Raw genomic sequence first — 16,254 nt, forward strand, 5'->3', positions numbered from 1 at the left:
AACTAAATGATATTGTATTCATTTTATTTATTACGTTTGCACTGAATTGAATTAAAGTAGATGCTTCATATTTGTAAATACTGTAATAACCAATGAACATAATGAAATAGATAAGAGCCTGATCTTTGTAAAGTGCTAATGTTTTCCTAATATTTTACAATTCGCAGAATTTATATTTTTAACAAATTTATTTATTTGGTAATTAAACTAATTATATTTTTATAGACCTGTCTGCTCCCCTCACTTAGCGCGGTCCTAGGGTAGCTGTCAAGTCTTTACCTCACTGAACGTATTAATGATTCAAAGGTGAATATAAAGTCTAAAAAAATCGTTAAGCAATAGTACATCCCTACTAATAATAAAGATAAATGTGTATATATGCGTTGGCATTCTACGGACCAGACCGTTTGATCTACAGCCTTCAACCTTGGCTTATTTTACGTAAACTTTAATAAATATTCTTTGTATATAAGGAATTATTACGATAAATATATTTTAGGATGGAAAAGTGTGTTTTTCGGATCAATTATTTTTTTTGAAATTTTAAGAAGAATTTTAATTAATAAGAATAAAACAAGTGAAATTTTGGAGATTTTTTGCAATAACTTCCGAAAATATTATAGCACAAAAAGGATTTTTACGACATCTTAAAATGTAAAAAATTATTTTTTCAATGATATCAATTCTTTATCTTACAACTTTTTTTTATTTTTTTAAATCTAATTTTTAAAAATATCATTAGCATGCTTTACGACAATATATTTCATTGTTAAAGCTATAACTCAATTTTTTTCCTCTGTTCCTACTAATGTTTCATACTGGATTTCTATTCATTGCTGATAATCAAGAGATGAAGATTTGATTTATTTTTCCATGATGACATGATGAATAGGGTTCAGTAAAAGGCGTAGTTTAAATATTTTGAAATTTTATTGTACTTGCAAAGAGAATTTATTGTCAAGTATATGCGTGCACAATGGTGTAATTTTTTTTTAAATAGCACCCATTTTTAAATAGCACTCATATCTGGTACTCTTTCCAATAATATAATTGGTTATATAAAAATATAGACAGAAAATTTATAAAATGCATAACACAATGAACAGACCGGTGTGAGGCTTCTAAAGTAGTATCTATTTGTCATATATTTTGAAGTTTAAAAATATTTTTCTATGGAAGTCATTAAGACCAAATTATGCATATAATACTTAATTGAAATTTTTAGCAACACATTTATCCTGGTGAACCAACTGCTACCAAAGGCGAATAGAACAAAATAAAAAAAGGCATTTTGACCTCTATTGCAGAATTGCATCTAATTAAGAACATTTCATTAAATTTCAAATGTTGAAATTTACTGCGTAGTGTGTAATCATATAAAAATATTTATGCACAAATATTAACGCATAAAGGAAAGAGGAAAAATGCTTCCTTTTCATTGTTATCGAATCTTTAAAATAAACAATCGCACAGTCGTAATCTCGAAGGCAAATGAGCGATTTTTCTTATCAACGCATTTTTTTTTTTTTTTTTGTTTATTCTGTTTGTTCATCAGTTTTTTGGATTTTTCGCATTTAAATTTCTGGTTGCGCTTTGGATGGTAGATTTGAGTTTCGTCGAAGCTATTAGGTTGTAGATAAAGCGGCATTGACGCATTGCCATAGATTTTTGATATCTCATCTTCGATGAGCGCTCAAGTTAAAGATTGTAAATACAACTCTTTCCTTAAAAGGATGAAGTAAAAAATGTAAATACTGAGATGGAATTATGTCTTTTGATGTGAAGAATAGCGTAATACGTGTACGAAATTTCAATCATATAAGTGGTTGCAGAAATATAATAAATGTAAATATTGATATTATATTTTAAATTAGTTTTAACAATTTAAATGAAACTATTTTGCGTTCTAAACAAATAAAAAAGAAGAAGAAGAAACGATTATAATGTTTTTCACAAAAGGTTAGATCTAACACAAACAGATAGTATATGTTTTTAATCACGTTCTATCATATTTAGAGAAAAGAAAAAAAAAAAAATTCTTCGTCGAGATTTTGATGAATCTTTATATCTGAATCAAAAATATACGCTACTCTCTGAATTTTTGCTTCGTAACAAAATAATGTGGCAACACAACAAGATAGATGAGTCAATTTTGGCATATGGTCTTTACATCGAAACTGTAAATGGATTTGAAATTTTGGACGAAATTTATCAGTAGTTGATTGTCCATCCGTAGGTATACGAACTCGATAACTTAGAAAGAGAACGAGCTGGATAAATATTATTTGGTATATAGTTTTATTATTAGAATTGCAGATGTGAGTCATTTTTTTCAAATCCTTTTGAAGGTTTATTATTTTTCGACCTGTCTATTGGTGCATATGCATATGGCTATAAATCAAAATCACAACTCACTAGATAGGTGACATTTAACATACGATATTTACACCAAAACTGTAGATCCTTATCTAATTTTACATTAAATCAATCAAAGAATATAATATCTGCTTATTTATGTGCTCGTAAGTATGTTAACTAACTAATTCAAAAATACAGAAAAGATAAATGGAATTAAATATGTGATCTTTGACGTCAAAATTGTAGATGTACGAAGGCTAATACAAAATTTCCATCATTATAATATTTGTACAGTAGAACATTTTAAAACTTTACTCTTATTAAAACTGTAAAAATTTTGATAATTTACTCCCTTAAAATAATAGAATATTTGAATAATATACACAAAATATTTTATTGAAATAAAAAATGAATATGAGATTATAAATTATTAAAGAAAAAATAAATCTGGCAATATTTTTACTACAAATTAAAAATATTGAATAAAAATCTAATTAGATTAGTTTTTAATTCGTTTTTTTTTTAAATGTGCAAATAGAATTGTCGATTCTCCACACTTTTAAAAACTCAAACTAGATGAAGTAGGAAATATAGGTCTCTAATCGCTATATTTTTCCTTAGAAATCGTGAAGATTTAATAAAGGAAAGTATAACAATGTATGAAGAACGAATATATTTATACTACATTGCTATAAAAGGCCTTTTACATAAATTTTACGATACTTTCATGCTTATTTTCACCACATCATTAATTTTACTTGATTTATTTATAAATTATTATTTTTCTTGATTTATTTTTACAAAAATTATATTTAAGTTCCTCTGACACCAAAGAAAGAAAGTACAATTTAGCTTCATGTAACTCCATTTTGAAATACACAATGGCTATTATGGAACCGAACTGAGCTGTGTTCAGATGATGAAAATAATTATTGAGTTATCATCCCAACTTTTTAATTTTTTTTTTAATTCCATGACCAATCAAGTGGGAAACTTTAACCCCTGATGCCTCCTGCATTTATTGAAATGATACCAAATCCGTATCTAGAAGGCCTTCCGAAGAATCAGATATCAAATTCTCGAATTTTCGACCACGAAATCGACGTCGGAAAGAGAACAAAGAAGAGAAAAGGAATAAATTCAGAAAATGATGTGCAATAGAGTAATTTCTTGAAATTGACTGATATTTTTATTAGCTCATTGTTTTATTTTAAATATAATCAAAACTGATTTTCATTATGCTTTTTTTAATACTATATAGTAAATCTAAAGTAAAAAAGCGCACTCTGCTGTGTTCGCTTATTGGAATCCATTTTAACAATACAAATTAAATATAAAATGAAACTCAGTTATACCATATATGAACATAACAGTAATCAGCAAAGGGAAAAGTAGAAATTCAAACGAAAGATTTGCTAATTTTTCATACATTTAATGCTGTATGATATTTCAAACAATCATTTTTTTTCCTTTATTGAAATAATTAAATGACAGAACAAGATTAATCTGAAAATTGTGACAGCGACTCTAAGTGAGTAAATGTGACTTAAATTTCTAAACTATTTATGTTCAAGGTTAATTTATTGAAATATGAATTTATGTAATAAAAAACCCAGATATGTTTTAAAAATAAAAAAAAAAAATTAATGGCATAAATTTTTGTAATTATGAATATTATTTTAAACGTATTTTTCTCTTTCAAACACGTTAAATAAAGAAAGAACGAAGTATTAAATATGTTTCTACACTTTGCCTTGTTTTTGTTAATGGCAACAAGAATAATAATAATTATTTTTTGAACATCATAGATTCTTCAAATTTATATTTCACATTTTCATGTGGTTATAGACTACATACTGGATATCTTTAAAAAATATCATTACGCTTTGAATATATTTTTTTGTAATTGCCTATTTAAATTTAATGAAAAATTCTATTATTGCTTTCTGTACTATGTATGCGATAACATAAGACAAATTCTAAAGGCGTGAATATAACGTACGGAATGAATATTTCCAAGAAAGTGAGTGAAGTTAATGCGTTACCTTCAATAATCAGTTAGTGTTGGCGAGAAAGTTCTATTCTTGGCGATAATACAAAAACGTTACAGCAACCATCTTTTACACGCAGTAAAAATTGACAGGTTATGATAGGGCAAGTTCATATCTACTAGGACGATTGTGCCTAGTGTGTGTACATATATAAGCGCTAGCAATATTGGATCCAGGTAAACATTATTTGTCAATTTCGTAAAAATAAACATTAGTTAAAATTTCATTAAATTTGATGCTTGCAATTTTTTGTTCAAGCTAGCATTTACAGTGAACTGTTCTTTCAATTTTTAGTTCGATTCTTTTAGCGTATTCGATCTAAATCTTGACAGCATAATCAGTTAGCTTAATTTATTCTAATTCATTTAGAAAGATGATCAACTTATCATTTGCTGGTTGTGGCTTTTTGGGGATTTATCACGTTGGAGTTGCAAGCTGTTTTCGGGAATACGCGCCTCATGTTTTGGTATCCAAAATAGCTGGAGCATCTGTTGGTTCTGTAGCAGCAGCAGCACTAATCTGTGATGTTTCCTTGGGTAAGTTTATTCTTCATTTTATTATTCCATCTTACGAGAATTTATATGTGATTAAAGATTAATCCCAGTTTTCCAAATATTATGTATAATTAAAGATAACTATTCCACTGCTGATTTATTCTTTTAATTATTTATGCATAATTTTATAATGAAGACTATTAAAAAAATCAAGATTTGAAAAGATTTAATCACATTTGGTTGACTCATATACTGCTTTAAAAAATTGTTTAAATATATATGTAAGAATATAGAGCCATGTTAATGGCACTTTTAATAGATCTACTTTTACTGTTCCATTTTCACATTTTTTAACAGTTTTAAAGGATATATAAAATAGTATGATTGTCATAACTTTAATGAAAAGTTAATTATTGTAACTTTTTTAACTATAAGAGATGTATAAAACCAATTGTAGATAGATTTAGACATATTTAGTTGTCTTAAGATTAACTTAGAAATCATGCTTGCAAAGTGTCTTAAATCTCATTTTTTATAGATAACAAAAATAATTAATGTTATTTACTATTAAATACTATAATAGAGAATACAGAAACAATGTAACATAAGTTTATTTTTTAATAAAATTTAATACTAATTCATTTTTTAGTATAATTTCATTTGTTATTATAATCATTATAAATAGTGTACTTCTTAATTTTGTAAGTTCTTTTACTTGAAAAAATCTCTATGAATTCAATATCCATGATGGATGAAATTCTATTGAATTTAGGATATTGATATGTTTACCTTATGCATTTCTGCTTAAAATCTCATTAAAAATTTTGTAGCAAAACAATTTACTTGTTTTCAAAATGATTGAAGTTTCAAAAATTTTTATTTTTAATTTTATCTTAAATTTGTATTATTGAATACCATTTAATTTTTATAATTTTTATTATTAATGAAACAGTTATATTATTTTCTCTTTCAGTTAGCAAATACAATTTCTAGAAAGTTCTATATTTTGTATGTTTTAGAGAGTTTTTCACTGCTCAAAATATTCGAAAAAATGACATTAAATTATAGCTATTTTATATTAATACTTTTAATTTTAATTCCTAATTATTGTTAGGTCAGTTTTTTCAAAAAGAGTATGATGGTTTTATTGTAGATTAACTTTTTAAAATGTTGTGAAGAAATGACAAAATTGGATCTTCAGTGTTAAAATGTTTGTATTTTCATAAGCTATCGACTAGTTTAATAAGTGAAGAGAATTGAAATTAAAGTGTTAATATATGAAAACTTAGTTTTCATAAAGTTTACAACAGAATCTTCATGAGTATATAATTATGTTAGGTTGAAAAACGATTCGAAGTTGAAGATTTTTTATATCTTTTTGTATAGGTACACGCTTATTGTTTATCATTTCAAATGCAAGTTCATTGCCATTTATTTCAAATATTAATATTTTTATAAATAATATTGCATAACATTTAATCTATAGTTTATTGAAATACATTGAAGCAGATTCTTGTGTACATTTCAGATGTTTGATATAAACATTCAATATACATGTATGTATGTATATATATATATATATATATATATATATATATATATATATATATATATAAAGAGATTTAGACTCAGTTTATTTGTATGTTATGTTAATTTAATTTAATAGTATTATTTAGTTTAATAGTATATATTTAATAGTATTATAGTTAATTTAATAGTATTTTTTGAAACATTATTAAGATATTTTAAAATACTTCTTTATTGATTGCTATTGAAACCTTTGGGAAAAAAATTTGCAATTATTTCAGTAAATTATTTACCATGTATTTGAATTATTACTGTCCATATGGTTTATTTTATATAGTACATACACAGCTGGTCTTTGAATATGAATGAAGATTTTTTGCCTGAGATTCCTAAATTTTAATATATTTTCATCATGAAAATAAAAAAAATATATACATTTTTTTTTTTTGTATTAGAACAATACTTGATATTATTGGAAAATGTTTATCACTGTTTATTTAAGCCTTATTGATCTGAAATGCTTTAATTTAGAAAGAAAAATAAACTTTTTCTTTTAAAGCAAATTTTATTATAATTTCTTACTTATTCTCCTATTTATGCCCACCTATGTCTAATAAAGCTTTATCTATTAGTCCAGATTGAAAAAAAATTGACAAATGCCTTTTTGTAAACGTTTAAGTTATTAGGAACACTATTAAAATACAGTTAATATACCATATTTTAATGTGTTCTCTGTACCTGACTGAACTTAATTATTTTGAAATTGTTTTTAGAAGCTGGCATTTAGAGGTATTAAAATAAAGTGAAATTTGATAATTCATTAGTTAGCTAGTAAAAGTAATCATTTATGAAAAAAATAATTTGAAAATCAGGAACCAGTCATTTGGAGAATTGAACTTCTTGTGGTATTACTATCTAACTATTAAACTTGAAAGGATGAATCATATTTAATTTAATTACTATGATGCAAGTATGTTGTATTGTGTTTAAATGTTAAAAATCTTGCTACTGTAAAATATTGATTACGTACCAATTTAACAACTATTTAAATCTTGTACAGAAGTAACATTTAGCATTAAAAAGCTTGTATTAAATAATGAATGATTAGAATGAATGTTTATCAGCTATTAATTGTATAAGAATGAATGATTTATCAGCCATTGGTTGTATAGTTCAAGGTTGAGATTCTGGAAATTCTTTTGAACTTATTATCAATACTTCTTCTGATAACATGGGAATTAGTCACTGTGTTAATTAACTGCTGTAATAGTTCACAGAATTTTCTAGATATTTTTAAAATTATTATCCACATATCGGATATTTTGGGATAATGGAATGATTCTTCGATTGTTTTAATAAAAAATTTCCCTAATGTATGAAGTATCTTTGATTTGGAGACAATTTATCTTGAAATGTAACTTTAAAACTGTAGAATAAGAAGCTTTGGTTAATTTGTTTTTCATAAAAAATTTGCATGGATAGAGTTTTTTTTTTTTTTTTTTAAATAATAATAAAAGTTATATACTAATATGATTGTAGGAACTACTCAAAAAAGTGTCTGAGATTGGTCAATGGAAAATGTGTTATATTCCCTCATAGTAACCACAGAAAAGAATAATTAAAGGTTATTGATCCAAACAATATATCTTTCATTTAATGAAGTTCAATTAAAACAGGGAAAAAAAATATTTTACTATGAAATACAGAATTTTCCATAACCCAAAATTTAGCTGCAGAGATTGCTTCTGTTGGTAAAAATAGTAAGTGGGAAGTAATTTCTGATTTTTTTAACTTTAATTATATTTTTGGCTGGCATTGTTTCAATTAAAATTTCTTTTCTTTTCTCGTAATTTTAGAGGCTATCAGCCTTTTTATAGTAATTGGAATTTATCTATTATTACAAAACAATATTAAAAATTTGGTAATTATATATATAGTGTTGAAAATGAAGAACACATTTAAATTTTATTTTAGTAATTGAAGTGTTTTGTTAAATAACTAATTATTGGGAGAATGAAACAATTTAACAATTAATATTTATGTAAATTAAAAAAAATGCGTTATTCTTACTGAAAATTTATTAATTGAATGACAATAATAAATACAAATGTTGTATTAATTATTACTTCATGTGGGAAATTTAATTTTTAGAATTTTCAAATATGTACTTTTAATGACCTTGAAAAGTGAAATTTTCTGATGAAATATTTCTTTGATACGTGATGCTATTAATTAATTCTCAGTGTGTTCAGATTAAAAAGTAAACAGTTATTCGTTTCAAGTGCCCTTTATTCGATTGATCTTGCTATTTTTGGTGTCTAATTATTAATCTTTTTATAAATCTCGTGTCAGCACTAAAAATAGAGACTGCGACGACATGTTCATACCAACCGGTTTTCCTTTGCTATTTCGACACGCGACCCTCACTAGTTACATCTGGGATTTCATTTTTGTTTTCTCCTCTCCTTGCGGATGTCTCATAATTTCAAGGTGAAAACTGAACTTCCTTGTTCTTTTTACCCCCACCATTCGATTGCATTCTACTCTTTCAAATGAATTTTAAAACACTTGGTGATAAGAAACATAACAATAAGAACACGTTTTCCTTCTATTTGCGATAGAATTTCCTTTTATTTGTGACAGACCTCACTACAAAATTTTTTATTCAAGTCCATTGAGCTATGTAATTTATCTCTATTCTTAACAATATCCATCTTCATTTGTCGAAAGGAGAAAAGTAAATGTTCGATAATGAATTGTTTTTTCCTTTAAATGATTGCAAGTTTTGAATCAGGATAGTTTTGTGATGAATGACTATTTCTTTAAAATTTTTATTCATTTTTTTAAAAATCTTTCTTTGATGTTCAAAAGAAATTTTGTTTTGTGACCACAGCACTGCGATAGTGTAAACCGAATGAGTTCGGGGGGGGGGAGATATTTCTTTTCAATTTATAAAGAGGGAGACTTCCCCGAATTATTTAATTAATTTACATTTTTTTTTCTTTTTGTTGACTGAACATTTTGGAACAAAATCACTTATTAGTTATTTAAATATAGTCTTTGCAATTACATTAGTCTTCATGTTGAGTTCAGACCCACTGTTTTCACGTTCTATCAGTATTAATTAAATGAAAGTAGAGTTTAAATATAAAATTTGTATTTTGAAAGTTGGCCGTAATCATTTGGTTGTAAAAAATTTTTTTTCTTAACATGGTTAATTTAAAAATTTTGTGACGTACACAAAACAATTTCGGCTGGACATTGTACCTTCATTTCTCGTTATAAAGTATTTTAAACTTTTAAAAATGTGTACTCTCAAGGATTAGTGAATGAATGACTTATTAGTCTTTCTGACAAATGTTTGATGTGTAATATAATATGCAATTCCTTTGGAAGTTACGCTCTACTGGTGGAGGGTCAATTATACGCTGAAAGTTACTAAATGGAATTTCGTTCCATCCAATTTACACATTTTGAAATCTAGTATATAAAATCTGACCTTGAAAACCTTGGAGAATTGAATGTCATCAAGTGATTAATATTTGACCATGATTCAAAATATTGAAATCATTTTATTTTATAACGGAGTATTAATATTATAGATGGAATACTGTATGTACACATATAAAGTTACCCTTTGCATATTGATCATTCTTAACGTAATTCTTACCCAAGATGGATATTTGTTTTATCTATAGCTATGAATTAATCAACTGTTAGTAGAACGATGTGGTCAGTGATCTTTGATTTGTAGTATGATCTGAATGCGATAAGCTCTCATTAGATAATCTATTTTTAGTCTATGCGCTAAAGTTCGAGTAGGTTTAATGGATGAAAATAAATATTATTACATGAGTGGTAATTTAATGTACAAATAACATGATCTTAATTTCCACATATTTTTGAAATCGCATAATAAAGACTCTAGTGAGCGTTTCCCATCACATTGAATAAAGAATGATTCCATCTTCCATCTCCTCTATCAACAACATGAACATGAAGAAATATATTTAAATCAGTTCGATAAATTTACCTGCAAACTTGACATTTTATAATGTATTATTGTGACCTATTATATTCATGTTTTCTCTTTCTCTTATATCTGGAAGGCAACTTGTAATATTTAAAAAATAGACCTATAAATTTTGATAAATTTCCTTGTTTTATATATTTGCAAATGCGAAAAAAATACTTTTATGATTGTATCTATCCGTTTTACGTGAACTCGTAAAAGGAAGAGCGTTTATATTAAAGACACTCCCACGAGGACATTTAATAAAATTGAATGACTTGATTATCGCAGATAATAAATACAGATTCTTTGAATTATGCATAATAAACTTCATTATAAGTATCACGTGCCCTGAACCCTCATAAGGAGGGGCGTTCTGTCATCGGCGATAAGGCCGTTAACCTTTTAAGATCACTGTACATTATTTCTAGGGCTAACGAAAACCTGCATACTTATGCAACAATTTCTCATTTTCGTGCTAGAGATTACCCTTTGAAAGAAGTTCTCTAGATTTGCTATTCAATTTGGACCAAAACCAAGGGAGGAAAAGTTTTTGTAGCCAAGACACGTACTGTATTTTGTTTCTATTACGAAACAGCATTAAAAAGAGTTTATTTTCTAAGATTTTTTAACATCTATGTTGCGATACTATTTGTATGAAAATATATATTATTGCATTTATTTACGTCCTGGTGTTCCAGCGAGGATGTTAATTACTTTCATTTGTACGTAGAAATTTTAGATAATTAGGGAAAATTTTTTATCGAATACGTTGGAACATAGCACATAGATGCAATAATTTGGGAACATATGTTATAAATGATTTCTATGTGTTAATGTATACGGAAAAGTTGAGAGGAGAATTCCCACGCTTTTTTTTGTTTAGATATTTATTTAAATATTTTTTTCATGTTTTTCTTTCCTGTTTCTTTTCATAATAATAAGCGTGAGAAAAATGAACGCTAAATTCTCAAACAACTGATAAAATTAGGAATAACGCAATCGAACGCTCTGTAGGAGAGATGCAAAAGGTCGTTTCGGATGTATTTTTGTAAGCGGAAGTAAGATATGAGATTGTTATGTCCGTAAAGTTCCAAAAGTTGAATTTTTTTTTAGTGTTATGTGATATTTTTTAAATACCAGTTCAAACTTCAAAGAACACACCGTTATGAAATCTTTTTCTTTCGCAAGATTTTTCTATTTTAAAAATGGTTTTTGATTCTGCTTTCTTTCAAGATTTAATTTTATTACTGGATACAAAACCTTGGACTTGGACCAAGACTGCTACTACAAATTTCTATTTTTAGCTTTCAGTTTCAAGAAAAGGTAAAAGTCCTATCTTCTTTTTTTTTTTTTTTCCTTCAATCAAATTTTCTCGCTGTCTGAGATGACTTCGTTCATAATCCAGTTCTTTTCACTGACGATGTGTTATGTGACCAGTGCGCGTACACTTATCATAATTACTTTTCTTGAAATCTCTTCAGTTTAGTCTCGAAATAGTGCTGAGCTGAGTTTTCTGTTGTCTGTCTTTTCGAAGTTGTTTTTAAACATTTTTATTTTATCTGGCTGGAAATGTATTGAATCAAATTCTGAACTTTTAACAATAAGCCAAAAAATCGCTGTGATATCCTTATTTTATTAAACAAATAAAGCATTTACGAATTTAAACTAACTTTTCACTGACTTTTTTGAGGTTGCATTTAATAATAATTTGTTTTCCTACTGTAGATTATGTAATTCGTTGTGTTAATTGCGTATTTATCAAGAAATTAAATTTCATTAGAAATCGCATTTTATTTGATAGTAACGCGTTACAATATGATTAGCTTAAACTACATAATTGTAATTGATTATTTGCCCTGTTTTGGCTCAGAAGTATAAAAGTTTTAAGTGAGTTATTATTAGAGGCATAAATAATTCAGTCGAATCGTACTTTTATGGGGGGGAAAATGCAAAACAGCTATTTTGTTACTTTAAACTATCCAGTTGGCCATCCAAAAAGAGGCCACTATACTTGCATCTGGATATTGTACCAAATTAGGTGGCTAGAGATAGACACAGAGGAAATTTAAACTCGATTTTTTGCGTTTAAATAAAAGATATTAGCCTGAAAAAAAGTTAAATGAGAAAGTTATATGTTCTAAAATGACTTATAAAATGAGTTGTTGAACTTTAAGGTAGTTTAACCCTTTAAAAGGCCATTTTTTTTCTAGTCATATTATGTTAAAATATTTTTAGGCTTGAAATTAGAATAGGAAAAGGGAACCATTTAGCTTATTAAATAAATTTAATTTGATTAATTAATTAATTTGGTTAATTAATAATTAAGTAACAAATCAAGGCACGTCATTTTGTGTAAGATAAAGAACTGAAGCATCTAAGTGTCTGTCTTTCTAAAAAAATTTGTCAGAACTTATGCCAACCTACATAATTTCATACAAAGATTGATACATTTGGTGGGAAGCATACTTCCCACGGCCCTAGAAAGGGTTAATTAAGTCAGGATTAAATTAGAAAAGTGCTTGTTAAATAGGAAAAAGTATATCCGGTAAAACTTTCAGATCGATATCTGCATTATTTATTGGTAAATGTCTTTCTGTCCGAATTTCAGGATAAAAAAAAAGTTCATTCTCAATGTATTTTACTGTGAGTTTGGATTGGATTGTAATAGTCGATTTCAAAAAAAAAAAAAAAAAAAAAAAAAAATGCATTTGAAGTTAACACTTTGTTTGAATTATTTCGGTTGAGCGTATTCAGCTGTTGCGAAGAACTGGTACTTAAAATTGTATGTGCAAGACTTATATCAGTTTTGGCTGATGAAAGATATAGGGGAAATTTTTAAGTGAACAGTTGCAATTTAATGATTCATTTTCAGCATTTTTGTTTCGTGATAATTTGCTGCTATTGTCAGCATAATGATAGACTTTTTTGCTGTCACAATTTTGTGAAATATTTTCCTGTGTATGAGCCGCACGCGGATACTGGAAAGACAAATAAGCTGATGACATTTTCGCATTTATCTCATTTTAAAGGATATTCTTATCTTAATTCTATGATAAGTGATTTTCTGATTTTTTTTTTTATGGTGCACCATTAAAGTTCTAAGGAAATCGTCACCTATCTGATTTGAAGGACACCAATAATCAGTAATTTACGCTTTTGTCAGGCCTTGATACATTTGTAACTTTTTTTTTCAGTTTAATGACACGTAGATTAAGTCATTGTGTTATGTCGTTATTACGACATCAGTTTGTAGTTTAAAATAATGATCTATTTGGAATGCTTCTGGGCACAGGAGAAAAAATAATCAAATGATAAGTTTTTAAGAAAATGTGTTGAGATTAGTAAGACAGATAATAGAGACTGTAGTTTTATTTCTTTGTTTCTCTTTCAAGTTTTTAAAATAATAAATCGCTTCCGATGTATATTATCATTTTAAAAGCAACTGAAGGTTGATAAACTTTAGTCAAATTATTTATATTTTAAGCGTAGATTATGGTATTTTGTTTTCAATAAAGAAAATTTCACAATTATATTATAAGGATTATATCATCAAATCTAGTTTATAGACAGTGAAGGTAAATGCAGGTTCTTGATATTTTAAAAAAATATTCACTGATTCGATGACTCTAATTAGAAATGTGCTATTTGAATTGCTAATTAGCAGTGATAACTTAATCCATTACTAATTATCGATTTCTCTTTTTATTCTACGGCAGCATTTACGTAACAATTATAATAGATCATTTACAACATTATTTTCTGTTTAGAGCGATGATGTAGCAATTTAACTGGTATTATATTATACTATTTGATATACCCAGTATTGCTCGGTATTTAAATACTTTCATTTAAAATATTTTTAATATAAAAACTAATTTTGTGTAAATATTATACTATACACAATCCTTTTATTATATCACACCACTTGATTGATTATCTTTATATACTACCTTAAAATAATATACCTTTATAAACAGACTACCTTAAAATAATATACCTTTATAAACAGACTACCTTAAAATATTTCTGGTAAAACAATTTGCTCCGAATTAGGCAAAATTTCAATTAATATTAATTAATTAGATATTTAATTTATTTTTGTGCATTGAAAAGTTGACGCTATTCCTAATAGGCAAGCAAAGTTTGGTTGAAATCGGGCCAGTCGTTTAGGAGTAAATGTGGAACATACTACGTATACACATGTATGTGAAACAGTTTTTAAATAAATAGATGTGGAATCCTTTAACAAATTTTATTTTTCATGATTTTAAGGAAATCTTTCATTTTTTACTCTGTTATCAAGATTTTTTTGTCAAAGCTTCGACTAGGATGGCAAAAAGCTGGAAGAAAACAATACGTGACAGTATTTTGAACTTGTATAATTTTAGAAAGGAATTTGCCGATACCCATTTTGGTTCTGTAGGAAAATAAAATCCCGCGAAATTCAGAATTAAAGTGAGGCTAGAGTTCGAGCGATTAGAAAATTATTATTTTAAAGCATAAATTATTACATATAATATAAAGTCACAACGATTTTAAAAAATTTATGTTAAGATTAATTTTTAGTCACATTTTGAAAAACCTTCTCTTATTACTTTTCTCTTTTTGTCAGAAATTATTCAAATAACTATTGCTTTTACCCAATTGATATATATATATATATATATATATATATATATATATATATATATATATATATTCAATCTCTTTAAGAATAGTCTTTCATATCCATTGCTGTAATTCTTCATATCTTATAAAGCAGCATATACATTCTTCTCTTTTATTTCATCTTACGATTTCAGACGAATAACCGTCGAGCTTACTGCTTCCCTATATCTTCTCCTTCACTGGCTTCTACATCTTAGGGAATTCTATTTTTAATTAGATTTTCTAGGAATTTCAGTATCATCGCTTAAGGTTATTGTTCTCTCCAAGTATTAAATGTGACACATTTAAGAATCTCGATATGACTGTGTACTTATAGCTGCTTGTACGCTCTTTCTGAGATTCCGGCGAAAAATTAATTTTATTTTTAAACTTCAGGATTAATATGTTTTATCAAAGCGGTTTTATAATAATAGCGATGCGCATATGTAATATGTACGAAATACATAGTTTGAATTCTCGCCATCCTATAGTATTTTGTATAGTATATTTAATCCTATAGTAATTTGTGGAAAAAAAATTGCTGGATCAAGTAATTGTTTATCGTAATTTGGATTAAAGTTCAAAATTCTGGAAACTTCTGGGAATCAGTATCCGGAAATGCGCAGATAGATATCAACACTCGATAGGAAAGTGAAGATAACTTTTCAGGGTCTTCGTGTCTAAGAATTCATGACGTTTGTCCTGCAACTCTTGTTCGGCAATATTTACGATATCAGAAAATTATGTCTGAATGTGATAAGATGGAATACCAAATATTAAACAATACAAATAAAACGGAAGTAACTGGCCGATATTTTTCCGTGATACGCTATCGCTGCTCAAAGTTTACCTGCAGACATGAATCATACCCTAATATTTCCGATAATATATATATTTTTTGTAATTATTGATTTTCTGTTTGAATTTTTGCTTTTTATGTTAACACGATTGTCTGCTTTTTGCTGTCACTGTCCATCGAATCTCTACTACTACTAAAGAGAATATGTGTCTGTATGCATTGGCACTGTACAGCCCAGACTGTTCGACTTAAAGCTACTTGAATTGGTACAGATATACTATTAAATGTGAAAGTGTGCATCTTGGGGCGATTTTAATTGAAAATATTTTTGAAATTGAAAATCAAGTGATATTTTGTCATATA

General features: G+C 27.0%; 1 protein-coding gene across 2 annotated transcripts in view; it reads left to right on the top strand.

Annotated features, from left to right (window-relative positions):
* Nucleotides 1-4,451: 4,451 nt before the first annotated feature.
* LOC129967086 (patatin-like phospholipase domain-containing protein 2) overlaps nucleotides 4,452-16,254 on the top strand; it is a 28,139-nt gene continuing 16,336 nt past the window's right edge. The window contains exons 1-2 of one of the 2 annotated variants that reach the window (XM_056081792.1): nucleotides 4,452-4,585; nucleotides 4,779-4,945. In XM_056081792.1, the coding sequence (XP_055937767.1) occupies nucleotides 4,783-4,945 (163 nt within the window). In that variant the 5' untranslated portion in view covers nucleotides 4,452-4,585; nucleotides 4,779-4,782. The other variant, XM_056081867.1, reaches the window with a different exon arrangement.

This window comes from Argiope bruennichi, chromosome 1, assembly GCF_947563725.1.
Source record: "Argiope bruennichi chromosome 1, qqArgBrue1.1, whole genome shotgun sequence".
NCBI classification, from domain to species: Eukaryota; Metazoa; Arthropoda; class Arachnida; order Araneae; family Araneidae; genus Argiope; species Argiope bruennichi.